Source organism: Nesoenas mayeri (assembly GCF_963082525.1).
Source record: "Nesoenas mayeri genome assembly, chromosome: 5".
Classification (NCBI taxonomy): Eukaryota; Metazoa; Chordata; class Aves; order Columbiformes; family Columbidae; genus Nesoenas; species Nesoenas mayeri.
In genome coordinates this window covers 53,416,381-53,431,312 of record NC_137548.1, presented here as the reverse complement: position 1 = coordinate 53,431,312, position 14,932 = coordinate 53,416,381, and the positions used below count along the sequence as shown (strand labels likewise).

At 49.2% G+C, this 14,932-nt stretch overlaps 1 protein-coding gene across 1 annotated transcript; it reads left to right on the top strand.

Annotated features, from left to right (window-relative positions):
- Positions 1-6,733: 6,733 nt before the first annotated feature.
- Positions 6,734-8,212, top strand: CDKN1C (cyclin dependent kinase inhibitor 1C; the record flags this gene model as incomplete). The annotated part of the gene is made up of 2 exons (XM_080345275.1): positions 6,734-7,034; positions 7,117-8,212. The coding sequence occupies 2 exons, from the start codon at positions 6,734-6,736 to the stop codon at positions 7,404-7,406; spliced, it is 591 nt and encodes a 196-aa protein (XP_080201401.1). The 3' UTR covers positions 7,407-8,212.
- Positions 8,213-14,932: the final 6,720 nt, after the last annotated feature.

Sequence of the window (14,932 nt, the reverse complement as noted above, 5' to 3'; positions counted from 1 at the left end):
CTTAAAGGGCACCTACAGAAAAGATGGAGAGGGACTCTTCATCAGAGACTCTAGTGATAGGATGACGGTAAAGGTTTTAAACTGAAAGAAGGTAGATTTAGATAAGATATTAAGAAGCAATTCTTTACTGTGAGGGTGGTGAGACACTGGAACAGGCTGCACAGAGAAGTTGTGGATGCCCCATCTCTGCAAGTGTTCAAACCCAGGCTGGATGGGGCTTTGAGCAACCTGGACTAGTAGAAGGTGTCCTAGCCCACGGCAAGGGGCTTGGAACTACATGATCTTTAAGGCCTGTTTCAACCCAAACCATTCTATGATGGCCAAGCTACACTTGGATCCTAATTTTCACAGAATAAAGTGAATGTATTCTTCTATCTATAAATCTTGTCAAGGAATCATATGGACTCAGAACTTGAAAAATCTAGAGGATTTTATACATATAGCTACAACATATTTTCTTACTCTAGAAGTACTCTGCACACCATGCAGATTTAAAATCTGCAAGTTTCAATATCCTTCTCTCACCTAGGCTGCAAGGGGCTGTCTGCAAGCTCGTGGTGTGGAGAGCTGTCTCCCCAGCAAACCTTACCCAGAGCTCTCTGGGAGAGCCATGAGAAGGTATGGAGTATGTTATATTACATCCAGCCCAGCCAAGAGCTCCTGTGATGCATCGAACAGCATCTGCAGTCCCAGAGTGAAACGCAAACATCTCCAGGAGCTGGATCACGGGAGGACACGCCAAGAAGCCAGGGGGCTCCGAGGTGCGGGAAGACAACCGGCTGCGGATACACGGGGGAGAGGGAAGGGATGGTGCTGGAAACCCAGCCCTGCCGCGGGGCAAAGCCTCGTTCCCCCGGGCCGAGCGGGGCGAGCGCCCGCCTCTGCCGGGCCCAGCCGACATTAGAGGGCACCATTGCCCCGCACATCGGGGACATCCCGCGGGCAGCTCAGTCGCCACTGCGCTGCCTCAAACCCGCCCGCCGGCCTGGGGCTAGCGGCCGGGCACGGGAACCCGGGGGCATGCCGTCCTTCTCCGTTATTTTGCAGCCAGGCTGGGCAGGCAGAGGTTGGCAAAGGATGAGGATGCAGCGCGGCTCCCGCAGCCCCCCAGCTCCCCTGCCCGGCCCCCCGGCAGACCCGAGGGCAGCGCCGGCGGCCGGACCGACCCGCTGAGCGGTGAAGAGAAGAGGGGCAGAAACGTGCAGAAATTGAGAGGGAGGGCAAGGCCAGAGCACAAACATTTGTTTGCTGGGTCAATTTTTGGCCAGCTCGGCTGCCAGCGCTGGGGCTGCACGGGAGCGGGCAGGAATAGGTGGCCAGGGGCAGGAAGGAGGACATAAGCGTTTTCTGGTGTTCTGGTTTGGTTCTTTTTTTTCATACTCATAAATTTTGTTTCCTCTAGGTGTGTGCTAGCATCTATCTGAAGATACTCCTGATGCACTTACCTCTGCTCTTCAGCTTGTTTTTGGACCAGGTACCTCTTCTCTGCAACAGTCCAGACCATGAACCGCCTCCATCAGGACCTGTGCAAAAGAAAATCCTGTTTACTTAAGAAACATGAAACCAAAAATAAAACCTGTGTAATGGCCCCTTCACCACCACCCCCCATCCCCTCCAGAAAATAGAAATAACCTATGAAAAGCTACTCCAAAAATAATACTACCATGGGTAAAGATGAAAGGCGAGGGGAATGTCAAAACAAGGAAAATGCAAACATCTCATTTAGTACAAAGACTGGCAACAAACACTACCTATGAGCATAGAGCATGACTTTCACAGAAACAATACCAACAGAAAAGCAGGGAGTATAAAAACAAATGGAGTACTGAACTGCTACTCAAATATGACTATACAATCAGCCAAAAAGAGCCACTCTCCATGGGTACATATTGCAAGCTCACAATGCTCTTTGGTACCCGCCATTCCCAGCCTGCTTTCCAAGTTAACAGCACGGTGTCAGTAAGGCTCCCCACACCGCAGCTCATGGAGAGCATGCGACAAATGAGTCAGGCTTCCAATCAGTCATGAAGGGCCAGATGGCGAGTGGACTTCATCTAGTGAAACAACATGATGGAAAGAGCAAAAGAAGAGTGTGAAGGGAGAATGTGATGGCCTCGGGTGCACTGGCAGGTCCATCAATAGATTAGGCTAAATTCACTGCTACCTTTGTGCTACCCTAATGATGTGCAGCAGCTGGACAGCAAGACTAGCTCTTATTTTAACAACCAAGAACAGAAAGAATAACAATAATTTAAAAGAGGAATTTAAATGAAATAAAGCATTTTCCTGAGGTGCTAGCTTTTGTATGTTTTTGAGAAAAGCAATTCAAATTGAATTAAAAGTAGCAGAATCTTTTCAGGGTTCTGTTCAGACTATCTTTCCCCATTTTAACCCCTGAACTAGCATGGTTTTGCCTAGTTATCAAATCTAATAATTTGACTTTTTATTACTATGTCAAAAAATGGAAAATTCTGAATGTTACACTGGCTTTAACAATTCCAAGTGTCACTTTGCTGGTGAAAAAGCCTCAATGAAAAGTTTGGGCAGTCTGTGCTAACTTGAACTTTAATTGCAATCAGTTTATTTAAGCAGGATTCGAAAGTACCACACGAAATTGCCACTGGTATAAATGCAAAACTGCAAACTGCTTGTGATCACAAGCACAGTAGAAGAGAAGTGCATGGGAGATAAAGTACCAATGTTTATTGGTGTCTCTGCTAAAGCAATTGTGGAATATAACATGCAATCACATGTGGATCATACAGCATCTGAAGAATCCTGAGTTAAATATTGTTGGCTGTATGGAGTAGTGGTGTATTAAATGAACTGAGAAGGGAGCAAAGCATAAACCTTCAAGCCACAGGAACCCAACAATAGGTTGCTTGTCTGGCAGCAGGCTGAGGACAATTCTGCAGGAGATGTTCACCCAGAGACTCTCCAAAAGATGGAGTGCTCCTCCCTGGCACCGTGTCATGGGGACCCATTCACCTCCATACACAAACATCTCACCAGGCCCTCTGTGCTGTAGAAGTTAACCTGGGGGTCCACAACAACTAGCTCTGTCAGAATGACAGCGCTGAGCCTCTCTCTTTTGTTACCTTCATGCCTTCTCATCAAATATCCTCAGTTGCTCCTTGCTCGGTTTCCAGTGTAAGGTCCTCTCTTCCCCTGTCTGCCAAGCCATCAGACTCAGCTCTGGCTCTGACGGTCAACCTGGACTCTTTCCAAACAGGAACAGTCAAATGCAATAAACCTGCATTTGCAATCCCTTTGTAAGATGCGCAAGCCATAAAGGAGTTTGCTTTCCCTCCCCTCACCCTTTCAAAACAGAGCAGCCATCAGGCCAGTTAATTGTTTTTTTCTGACATAAGCAGATATGACTTGGATATTTTGAGCAAAAATGTTTCATTCTTATGGGGCATTGTTCTAACCATAGCGGTAATTACTCCACTCAGTATTCTGAAGCAGGAATTTCTAAAGAAACTAATGGGCTTGGTGGTGGGAGCTCTTGGTTAAGATTTTTTGGCTCATGTTAGGCATACTGCTGGTTTAGAGGATCATAACATACCCCTCTGGCCTTAGAGTTCACGAATCTACTGAATTAAAAACATCTCTCCGTGCAGGCAGTATTTCTCCCTCAAAAGAGCTGGATGCTCTCTATCTCCACACAGAAGAGAAGCACAGACACTGCTGGGACTGGCAACTGTGAGCGGAAAGTCCCCAGTACTATCAGCACCAGCTTAAAACATAAGTGTATAAAGGGACAAAAAAAACCAACCAAACCCTAAACAAGCAAACAGACAAAAAAACCCACAACAAAACAGGTCAAAGAGATGGGGAGCACTAGCAGTGAGGAAGATGAGCTAAAAAAAAGAAGAGCTGGTAACCTCAAACTCGAGCCACTTTACCTCCCAGGTGAACAACCCCTGAAAATACTTCCCCATTCAAACTGTAGTTCCTAGCATCCCTCAAGCACTGTGTAAATATTGGCTAACCTCTGAAAACAGTTTGGAAGGACCATGATGTGGATTTTGCAGAGGGCACGCCCACATCTTGCAAATAGCAGGGAAGTTTGCTCGCTCGGCTTGCATTGCAGGAATGTATAAAACCGAGGAGGCAGAAAACAGGAAAGGCAGCCGCTGGCCTCTCCCGGCGCTGGGGGAGGATGGCAGCAGGTTTTCAAGGATGCCTCACAAAGAGCCCCTGTCTGCAGGGACCCGGCCACTGCCATTTGGCTCGCATCTTGAATAGAGGGTACTTTTTCAGGAGGTTTCTTGTGGAAGTTGAGGCATTTTCTCCACATAGCTCATTTATTTCTAAAACCACCCCATCCTACATCCTGAGAGGTGTGTCTGATGGCTGCTGAGAGATGTCCCAGCTGAACACTATGCCATGTTCAGCATGTTCCCCAACTGTTTCAGCTTGGACCAGGACCCACCCCTTCTCTCCCTGGCCAAACCCTTGCTAACTGATGCTCACCTGCTTTTTAAGGTGATGTGCTTTTAGTGACAGGGAATGAGGAGAGCCTTCTCATTACCTGCTCCCTGAATGACATCCTTTTGGCCAAAAGACCTCTGCATGGCCACCTTCAATGGCTGCTTCAGGAAGAACAGTGTGGTAGTGTTTACCTAAAATTGCCACATTGTGGTCCAGCTCACACAGGAAACATCTGTTGAGAACACAACATCTAAACAGGTATCTTTAAAAAATGCCTTCACATATCCTCAAATACCTTTGCTACCACTACTTTTGAAATGAGAGTGGTCTATTTGTACCATCTATCTGTACCATCAGTCAGCAAAGCCTTCTGCCCAGGAAGCAAGCAGGGATCTGCACCATGAAAACATTTCCTGTAGCTTCTTCTCTTGACCACAAAGCTACAGACCTTTCCCACTGACCAGGCCACCTGCCCCTACAGACATCAGAGCATTATTTCAGGAGTTGAAACCTGCTGCAGTGTCTTGCTGCTCTTCAGCCCAAGCACGGAATGACCCTTCCTGTGCTCTAAGCTGGACTCTAACATCCCCTCTGCACCTCTACACCTCTGCACCAGCCATGGCGAGCCCCAGATCCATGGGTTCAAAACCATGGCATCGCTGGTCACTCCTGACATGGCCAGCCTTTGGGAGCACTGCTGAAAGTGCAGTACCTGGCAGCATGCGGGAGCTGTCCTGGCTGGCCCAGGTGCCTCATCGACACAGGAAGCCCAGGAGCGAGTATCCTCAGTGGTGCTGGAAGGCTGCTCCATCACAGACATGAGCTGACTGTGGAAACAGCATGGAGGGAGATGACTTATTTTGGCCCAGCTGGGGGACAGGAAGAGCTTTCCATGGGTGAAAAACTATCGTTCCTCTTCTTGAAACCGACACCTGCCTGTGGTCACCACTGCCCTAAGGGTCCTAAAGCTGTGACCTCTCCAGCCCCGCAGCAAGCCAGCACCTGAGCAACCTCTGCATGGCCAGCACTACCTTAAGATTTAAAATTAATTTTATTTCCTCTGAGGAATAAAATCCATGTCGCCCTTGCTCAAGGGTTTGATCTTCCCAGAGGCAAGAGCCACCGGTATACAGAGAACCAGTGTGTCCCCAAATGTACAAAGAGTGTTAAAGGTCCATATTTTCCCTTGTTGTTTGCAGAGGAAAAGCTCGCTGGGACAACAAGCCTCCGAGGTGTGCATCAAAACTACCATCATATTCTGGGCTCAATTTTAGCACTGTGTCAATTATGTTCCCACTCCCTTTCCTTTCATACTCCTCCATCCCAAAACAACAAAAGGCAATGATTGCAGTGACCTGCAGAAAATGTAAAGCATAAGCCAGCTGATCCCTGGCAACACAATAGCGAGATTAGTTCATCTGCAGTGAACAAACATGTATTGTGCGTTTAAAAGTTAGAAGAGGAAAATGCTGTGGTTTTCATGTACTCCTATTCAGCAAGGCTGCAACTTATTACTTCCATGCAGCTTGAGAAGCCCTATTTTTAAAAATAGCCTTCAGCTTGTTTTGAAATCTGCAAGCATCTCGCTTTGTCTTGCAGCAGTGTAATAAAAAAAAAAAAAAAACGAGCCAAAACCGATCCCGTTTTCTTCCACACGCCATAACCTCCCCCGCCTCAAACCTGCACGCCCTACAGATTCTGAAAAACCTCCTGGCGACACCACTCGGGAAAAATAATAATAAAAATAATAATAACGCGCACGTACGCACTCCTACATGCTGAAAAGGCAACAGGGAGGGGGGAAAAAAACAATTCTGAGAGTCGCCGGGAAGGAAGCAGCAACGGAACCCGGGCCATAAGCAGACAAAGGGAGCGGGGCCGGTGGCGGGCGGGGACCGCCGACGGCCGCCCCCCGGGGCCGGGCCAGCGCCGGGGCCGCCCCCCCAAGTCCTCGGCGGGGCCGAGCCGGGCCAATACGGCCGGCGGCGGCACGGCGTTGCCCGCCGCAGCCAATGGAGGGCGCGGGCAGGAGGGCTGCCGCCGGGGGCCGGGGGCGGTGGGACAATCCCCGCCAATCGCGGCGGGCCGATGGCAGGGAAATACTATTATGCTAATGATTGTTTTGCTCGCACTCGCGGGGAGCGGGGTTTAAAAGCCAGGAGTCCGGGGGCAGGGGCTCAGAAGCGGGAGGCAGGGTTGGTTGCAGCGCAGGTGGGACTCAAGGAGCAGCGGGGGGGGTTACCCACCCCAAACCACCGCACCCCATCTCATACACCCTGCGTCCTCCCCAGCGGCAATGTCTAACGTGCACCTTTCTGGCGCCGCCGCCCTGGAACGCCTTTCAGCCCGGCGAGCCCTGGCCGGGCACGGCCGCAGCCCCGTCTGCAGGAGTCTTTTCGGGCCGGTGGACCACGAGGAGCTGGGCCGGGAGCTGCGGAACCGCCTGCGGGAGATGGGGGAGGACGACCAGCGCCGTTGGGACTACAACTTCCACACCGACACGCCGCTGCCTGGCCCCGGTCGCCTGCGCTGGGAGGAGGTGGAGGGCGGCGCCGTGCCCGCTTTCTACCGGGAGACGCTGCAGGTGGGGCGGTGCCGCATCCCCCTTCGCCGGGCGCCCCCCTCCCCGCCGCCGCCCCCCCCTGCCGTCGCCGCCAAGGGGCCCGGGGGGCGCCTGAGCCGGGAGAACCGCGCCGCGCCCCGCCGCCGCGGCATGCGGCTTCGCCAGAGGGTCCCGACGGCCCGCATCACAGGTGCGTGGGGGTGCTGGGGGGGTCGCGGGACGCGGTGGGCGTCCCGCCGCAGCGGCTGACCACCCCCTCCCCCTCTTCTCCGTCCCCCGTCCAGATTTCTTCGCGAGGAGGAAAAGGCCGGCGGAGCCCAAGGTGGCAGCGGAGCTCCCTGCCGGCTGCCCACCTTCCCCCACCGCCGTGCCGGCTGAGCAGACTCCCCGCAAGCGGCTCCGGTGAGCCAGGTGAGACGCGCCCCGGGGCGGGCGGAGGCGTCTGGGCGCTTTCGGCGTTGCTCTTTATTTTTTCCACCTTTTTTTTTTTAAATTTTATTTTCTATTTTAATTCTTCCCCAGACTTTTGCACTACGGCACCCAGTCGAAAGGCGCGTCGCCCTCGGAGGCGCGGAGTCGCAGGGTTCAGGGCGGGTGGCGCGGCGAGCCGGGACCCCCCGCGCCCGCCCGGACCGGGACCAGGAGCCGGAGAGGAGCTGGAGCGCCTGCCCGCCAGCCACGGCCGCGAACGGAGCAGTGTTAACGTACAACTGTGCAATGTATTACGTTTTATATAAAAATGTATTATGCCTAATGTGAGTACACTGGCCAGAAGTGTAAAGCTTTAAAAGTCATTTATGTAAAATGTTTAATCTCTGCTGATCACTCAGTGCATAAAAAAAAGGAGAAGGTAAAAAGGAAAAACGAAAAAAGCAAGTGTATATTTGTACAAAACTTTTTTTAAGAGTTATACTAACTTATATTTTCTATTTATGTCAGAAATGTGGATAACTTTGACATCCAATAGTGTTTGGTTTTGGTTTTTTTTGGTTAAGCCAAAGGGCACTATATTTGCTTTTGTTATTTACAAATGTAAATTTATTTTTATAGTGGGATTTTTTTTTTTTGCATTCACAAGATGTAGCTATGAATCAAAATATTTTTTAGATTTTACTTGAAGACAAATCTGTTTCAATGGTTTCTGAGCCGGTCTGTACCCCTGCCATTGCAAATAATGCCACAACTTCAATTAATAATAAAAGCCAGGAAACCCCTGCAAGTCTGCTTGGTGAGTGCTGTGCAGACGCCTTTGGGGTGGGGGTAGGAGCCTGGTGGGGGAGGGGGGCTGGAAGCTTGGGTGGTGGAGCCGAGCCCTGGTCTGTGCTTTTTTGGGGGGGCCTAACTTGATCAGGGCTCCAGCCCCCCCGGGATCATGACCCTGCTGTGGGGTGGGCACTGCCACCTCCATACCGTGTGGTGCAAAGCTTGTGTGCAATTCAGAGGGGAAAGGAGTTTTCTCTTAAAAACAAGTGTTCCTGAATACTGCTGGAGTTAACCAAGCGTGAGGAGAGCACACACCCTTCATCATACACATTTTATGATTATTTATTTTTTTAACAATTTGCCCCCTGCCCCCAGAATTGGGACTGGGGCTGCTGCCTCCCTAACTTAGGGACAGCCTGGGTGGGTGACTGGTGCATGCAGACCACAGCCCCACAGTACCTTTGGCTGACTCAGCTCAGGGAGGACCCCCCTACCTGGGGTGAGCATGTAAAGTTCCCCCCTCCAACTCTGACCTGGGGCTCAAAGCCACTTCAGGGAAACACTTCCTGGTACCTCTTGCCCAAGCCCAGCAATGATTTACAGGACAAACACACAACAGTGCTGGGAAAGGCAGCACTTCCATTTCACCATAATAGAGGTGGAAAAAAGAAAAACAACAAACAAACAAAATAAACCTTCCCATGAATGCTTTCATGGCAATGCTATCACAACCACACAACCAAGGCAGTTTGCAGAGGGCACTCTGTCGCCTTGGCCTAGGAGCAGGTGAAAGCCATGGGAGCTGCACACAGCCTGATGGGGTCAGGGCATGTGTCCTGCTCAGGGTCCCAAACCCTGTGCTGACCAGGGAGGAGGGACTGACCAGGTCTGGTCCCAGCTGCACATGGTACAAGGACTGGGGTGCTGGAGAGTATGGTTGGGGAACAGGGGCATGGGAGGAGAATGGGGGGGTCCTAGAAGCCCAGGGACTGCTGGCCAGATTTGTCCCTTTCAGACCCTATTCCCCACCTTATCACCTCTGCGGAGTGCTACACACCCATAGTAGACCCAGCAGGTGCAGCGAGGCTAAGGGCATCACTCTCCAGCTCTATGAGCTCTGCAATGATGCTCTTTCATGGGGAGGGGAGGGAGCTGAGAGAACAAGGCTCCGGGTGAATAAAGTTCAGGGCTTATCCGCATCATCTTCCCCTGGCCCCTGCAGTGCTCCTCTCTGGCCCCCCGTCACGGCCGCCAAATGCTCCTGGCTGTAAAAGTAACATTGATTACCTCCAGCTCCGTGATCGCTTAATCAGAACGGGATTATTTTACGCGCCTGCATCAGTGGCCGCTGACTCAATACGATTTTCCCCCCCTTTGAAAAGAAAAATAGCTTTTCCCTTTCCTTATGAAAGCCAACAATACCCGGAGTGAGGCAGCTGGATCCTCCAGGATTTATGGGCTTTTCTCTCGCTTTCATGAAAGCAGGTGCCTTTGGGACCTCCATTGTCCCAGACCCCAACTAATAATAGGACTTTCTGCAATGAAAGATCCCTGCTCTGAGCTCCCAAATACCTCGGCCGGAGGAGCTGCCGGCTGCCCCGAGGTGTGCTCAGCCCATCCCGGGAGGAAAGCTCTCACCCTGGGGAGAGTTTAGGCATGGGGCTCTTTATTAAAGGAAATAATTCCAGCTCTTGGGTGCCGCCCGAGTGGAGCCAGTGGGTTTCCAGCCCATCATGGGGAGCGCTGGGTCCCGCAGCCCCCTGGGCTCTCCTCTCCAGGGCCCGGGAGTACGGGAAGGTGTGCGGCCACCCCCACGCCCTGCCCCACCCCGCCCGGCCGGCCCTCCTCGCCCCGGCACAAAGCACACTGCCCCTATTCTTTCGGCCTTTGTAGCCATATGGCAAATCCATGTAGACACAGCCAACATCCATTTATTCAGGCACATAATGTCCCGCAACAGGGAACAATTGGAACTTTGTTTGCTTCTATTATTGATGCGAATGGGCGACAGGGAGAGAGAGAGAGAAAAAAAATCATTTAACTATAAGAGATATCCAGCTAATTATGAACCATATGTGCCTATAGTTTCAAAGCAATCCAATGAAGTTCATTTTAAATCTAGACTACTTTATTAGCACGGAAGACAGATGTCTCAACAGTACATGCATCAGAGGAAACCATGTAAAGAAGTTCTTGAAATATTTAACTAGGACTCATTCATTGTCAGAGGGGCTTTAAAGTGCCCTTTATCATGAGAATGCATAGGCAAAAGCAGAAGGAAGCTGCTGGTTGTTACCACCAACCCACGGTAAATCTCAAATTCCAATTCGGATTTGAGGACAAGAATATTTTTGGAAAGGATTCAAAATATCAGGAGTCGTGAAGGACCAAGCTTGCCACTCATTACAGCTACAAAAAGTCAGGGCATTATTTGAGCCGCCTTAATCCTAGGCTGAAGCCAGCTATGCAATTAGAGGAATAATCTGCCCCAAATCACCACTGCTCCCTCTCCCAAGGAGCAGAGCTGGACATTTGGGCTACGGCCACTGCAATTCCTTCCCTGCCCTAAGAGAGACCAAGATGGGAGTGTTAACCTTGTTGGACCTCCACATATTTATTTCATACAAACATCTCTTGATGCGAATCTAGCAGTGGGTACCTAGAGGGAAAGGGCACTGCAGGAAGGCTGGAAGGGAAGCTCAGCAGGAGAAAGTATGTCAGATTTTTTTTCTTTTTAGGAAATGCAATTATCGGCAAACAATCTTGGCAAAAAGGTTAGCATTATCTTTATGAGCACAGCAACATCTACCAGTAATTAAGCCACTTCAGTCAGATGAATGCAACATATGGTTGACACTGGTAATCATTCTCCTTCCTAGCTGCAACTTTTCTTTCTGGGCCAAAACTTGTTCTATTATTGCTTAAAATAAACAAAAAGCTGCTTTACACTTCGTGAGCAAATATTTGTCACTAATGAGCAGGATGTGTAGGTAACAGAATGAGGAAAAACCTATCATTTTAAAAGAATAATTTCCTACATTTGGATATGGAAATAAAATAAATTCACTAAATTCCCAATTCACTTGCAACAAGTTATGATTGCTTGGGAGGATGGCTACACCAGGAGATCTGTGCAAAGGATGCACATGGGGAGAGGGAAATTGAATTGACAATTTTTAAGCAGAGAAACAGATATGAAGAGAAAAAGTGCACGTGTATATACAAACATACATATATATACATGAAATAACTAATTAGAGTGTATAAAATAATTAATTGGGGAGTTGGATTGGTTTTTTTTTAGTCACCTTTTCACCTATCGCTGCAGAATAAATTTATAATGTTTTTCCAATGCCTTCCCCTGCACTAGCCTGTAACCTCTCAGAAATGTTCTTCTTGACAAGCATTTTTGGAAAAAAGAAGGCCAAAAAACAAACCAAAAGTCTTTTTGTAAGATGAAAGGATGTTGCTATATCCGTTATTCTGACTCACATAGAAAGAAAGAAAGATAATCAAGTATCTATCTCCTCTCCTGTCACACAGAATCTAGTACTAAAGACCACACAATCTTTTTTGGTGGCAGTGGTAAAATTCCCAATGAAATTAATGGGGTGTGTGTGTGTATGTTTGTTTGTTTTTTAAACCAAGGAGGATTTTTAGCCATATATTTCCAACAAACTTTTTTGGGGACAGATTTGGGGGAAAAAAGGGAGAAAGATGCTAAATAGTTAGATGAGCTGTATAGAACATGAAATCTCTGAAGCGAACTATGAGATTAAAAAATAGCTCAAACTCTCTTAAACACAGGACGGACTAAATTTTGGAGCAGATTTCCCCAAGCTGCACACTCCAGGAAAGCTGGTGGCCAGTGGTGATTGTGCAGCCTCACGTCTGCACCTGCAATGTCACAGGGTCCCAATCTCCCCCTGGGAATGGGGGTGCAGGGAGAGGGAACAGGAGGCAGCACCAGAAAACACCTAGGACAGGGTACAGGTGGAGCAGAAGCATGGCTGAGGCTGGGGCACACTGGAAGAGGCTGGGCAGAGAGCACCAAACTCTGCTGGTGTGTGTAAGGGGAAGGAGAGAAGGGAACAGGCCACGATGTTTGTATTCTACATTATATATTCATTTATATTTAGATTCTGTGCATTTCTTCAGAGGTTGCCTGGCCCCAGCATACTTCTGCTGCCAGCAAATACCCATGAAACTCATCTAGTAATGTCCCATCCCTCCCCTCAACTCATCTACAGATAGTTGCTAAAAATAATCTGGTATTTTTTACCCCTGTGGACCAGGCCAGTCTGGGATCCAGAATGCCTCAGCTCTGCTGAGGGGTCACTAGGCTTCACATCACCCCAGGATTACTCAATCTCCCCGTCAGATTTGCTTTAGCATAGTCAGTGCTCAGTCTCACACATGTGCTATGCTTGCATTATATGCAGAACAAAGATTGAGAAGGAAACACTCAAGTTTTGGCAGTGCCTGAGCTGTCTGTCTGATTTCAGCCCAGATCCTTTGCTCACGGCGCATTTCCACAGGCATGCACACCATTTCTTCCCCCAGGATAGATGCTATTCGCTTCATGCAGCGCTTTCCCTTGCAGGATGAACCTGAGTTGTGCAGCAAAGGGGAAATTGCTGGATAAACTCCTGCCAGAGAAGCTGAGAAAGCAAAGCAAGGGCCTGCAGGGTGCTTTAATGCTTAATCCAATGCCAAAAGGTGGATACAGGTTTTTATTCTTCAGAGGACAGTTCACTCCTCCTGACCTGTTCCTGCAACACAGGCTTTGTGGTGTCCTGGGCAAGGGACTTGAAGTTTTCATGAAGAGCCACGAATTGTGCTCACCTTTGTTGGGTGTCTGATAGGAGATGCTTGGGTCTCACCTGCAAAGACACTGAGCATCCACAGCTGCAGCTGAAGTCACTGAGCTCCGCACATGTTTTTGGCCAGATGAAGCACAGGGCTTGGAAGAGGACAGCTATGGGGTACCTTGGACCAGCACTCCAAATTAATTATTATCTTCCATCTCTTTTTATGTTGGCTTCTCATCATCAAACAGGGATAATAACACCGTTTTTATTTTAATCCATTAATGTTCAGAAAGCACTCAAATACTACTGTGAGCAGCACAGTATAAATCCAGAGAGGAAATTAATAATGTCTTTGAGCAGGGTTTGAATAGTGCAGAGTTAATAAGACATAGCACCGTCCATTGAACGGTGAGAAAAACAAAATTGAGCAACTGCTCATTAAGCAAGAACCGTTCACTCTGTGCACTCAATACGATCATTTAATTAAAAGATTTTATCATCATGCACAGACACAAGGGGGCAGAGCCAAGGCCCCATTTCCCTCATCCTTGCCTGCTCTGCATCAAACCCATCAGAGTATTTCTTGGAGGTAAACTAGAACAGGAACCTAAAAAACAGTCAGGTTGTTTCTTTTTTTTCAAGCTGCCACACTAACAAAGATCACTATGTGAGACTGACAAGTCTTTTCACCTCGCCACATCTTTTTTCCCTTGTCTGTCACCCGTCAGTCCCAACCTCACCCTGTGGACTCTCCAGGAGGAGGGAGACAGGAGGGTCTCTGGCACTCCTGCAGCTGCAAGCACCTTGACCTCAGACCGTGGTCTCCACCACCCTTGCCATCACAGCAAGCTGAGGAAATCACTGCTGTGCCTGACTACAAGGTGGATGGAAGGAGAAGAGTTTTTCAGAGCTGGAAGATGCTTTGATCAGGGCTGGTTTTGGGCGACAGTGGATTAGAGGGACACCAGCATGCAGCTCCTCTTGCATGCTGCTGTCTGCAAGGGCTTGTGGTAATATGCATGCAAACCAGCCACCTTAAAAACAAACAAACAAACCAACCCCAGATCATCCTTGTCCAAGAATACACTATCACCATTGCTTCTATTTTTACAAAAAAACACTGAGGAAAAGTCCCTGTTTGGGTCACATTAAGCAGCTTGAGACATACTGGGACCTGAGGTCTACAGCAATTTACTCCAGAAAACAGTAGGCACAAATTAAGTGGGCACATCCAAGAGCAACTGGTTTAGCAAAGCCTGGTTTTCATGGGACCTTTATTAAAGAAGTTTTCAAGCGTGGATCTAGTTAACATAGCTTCACTTTTGCTGGGGCTTTACAACATCCCAGCCACTGTCTGGTGGTCTCAAAAGCTGCAGAATATATATATTTTTTTTCCAGTTTTACTCTCACCCAGATGAGTAAACAGGACTGGGAATACCAGCACCTGGTTCTCCATTTTCTCCTGCATGTCATTAGGCCAAACCTGTTTCTTCGTCCCACTAACCAAGGCAGTCTGGTTGCACATCCCTCCAAAGGAGGAAGCCCACCTTTCACGCCAAGACCAAACCTTTTGGAGCTGCTATAACCAAGTTTTTCTGCCAGAGTTCCTGGAGAGTGTGGTGGTACCTGAAACCTGCCTCCATGCTCCCAAACTCTCACCTGGACCCTAAGCAGGATTGCTGTCCCTTGCCGCACCAGGGAGCACAGCAGGTTACTGGGTGTCATGGGGCTTTGGCAGCAATGGGGAACACATGCGTTTAATTTGCACTGCGATGGCAAAAGGCACCTTCCTGACACAAAGTCCACCGCCCTGCAAAATTTTGCATTCCCCCTCCAGCGCCCGGGGGCACGAGTGGGGCAGCCTGAGGTAGAACACCCCACAGCTGTTAGCAGGACCCCCTTCTCCCCATCAGCACAA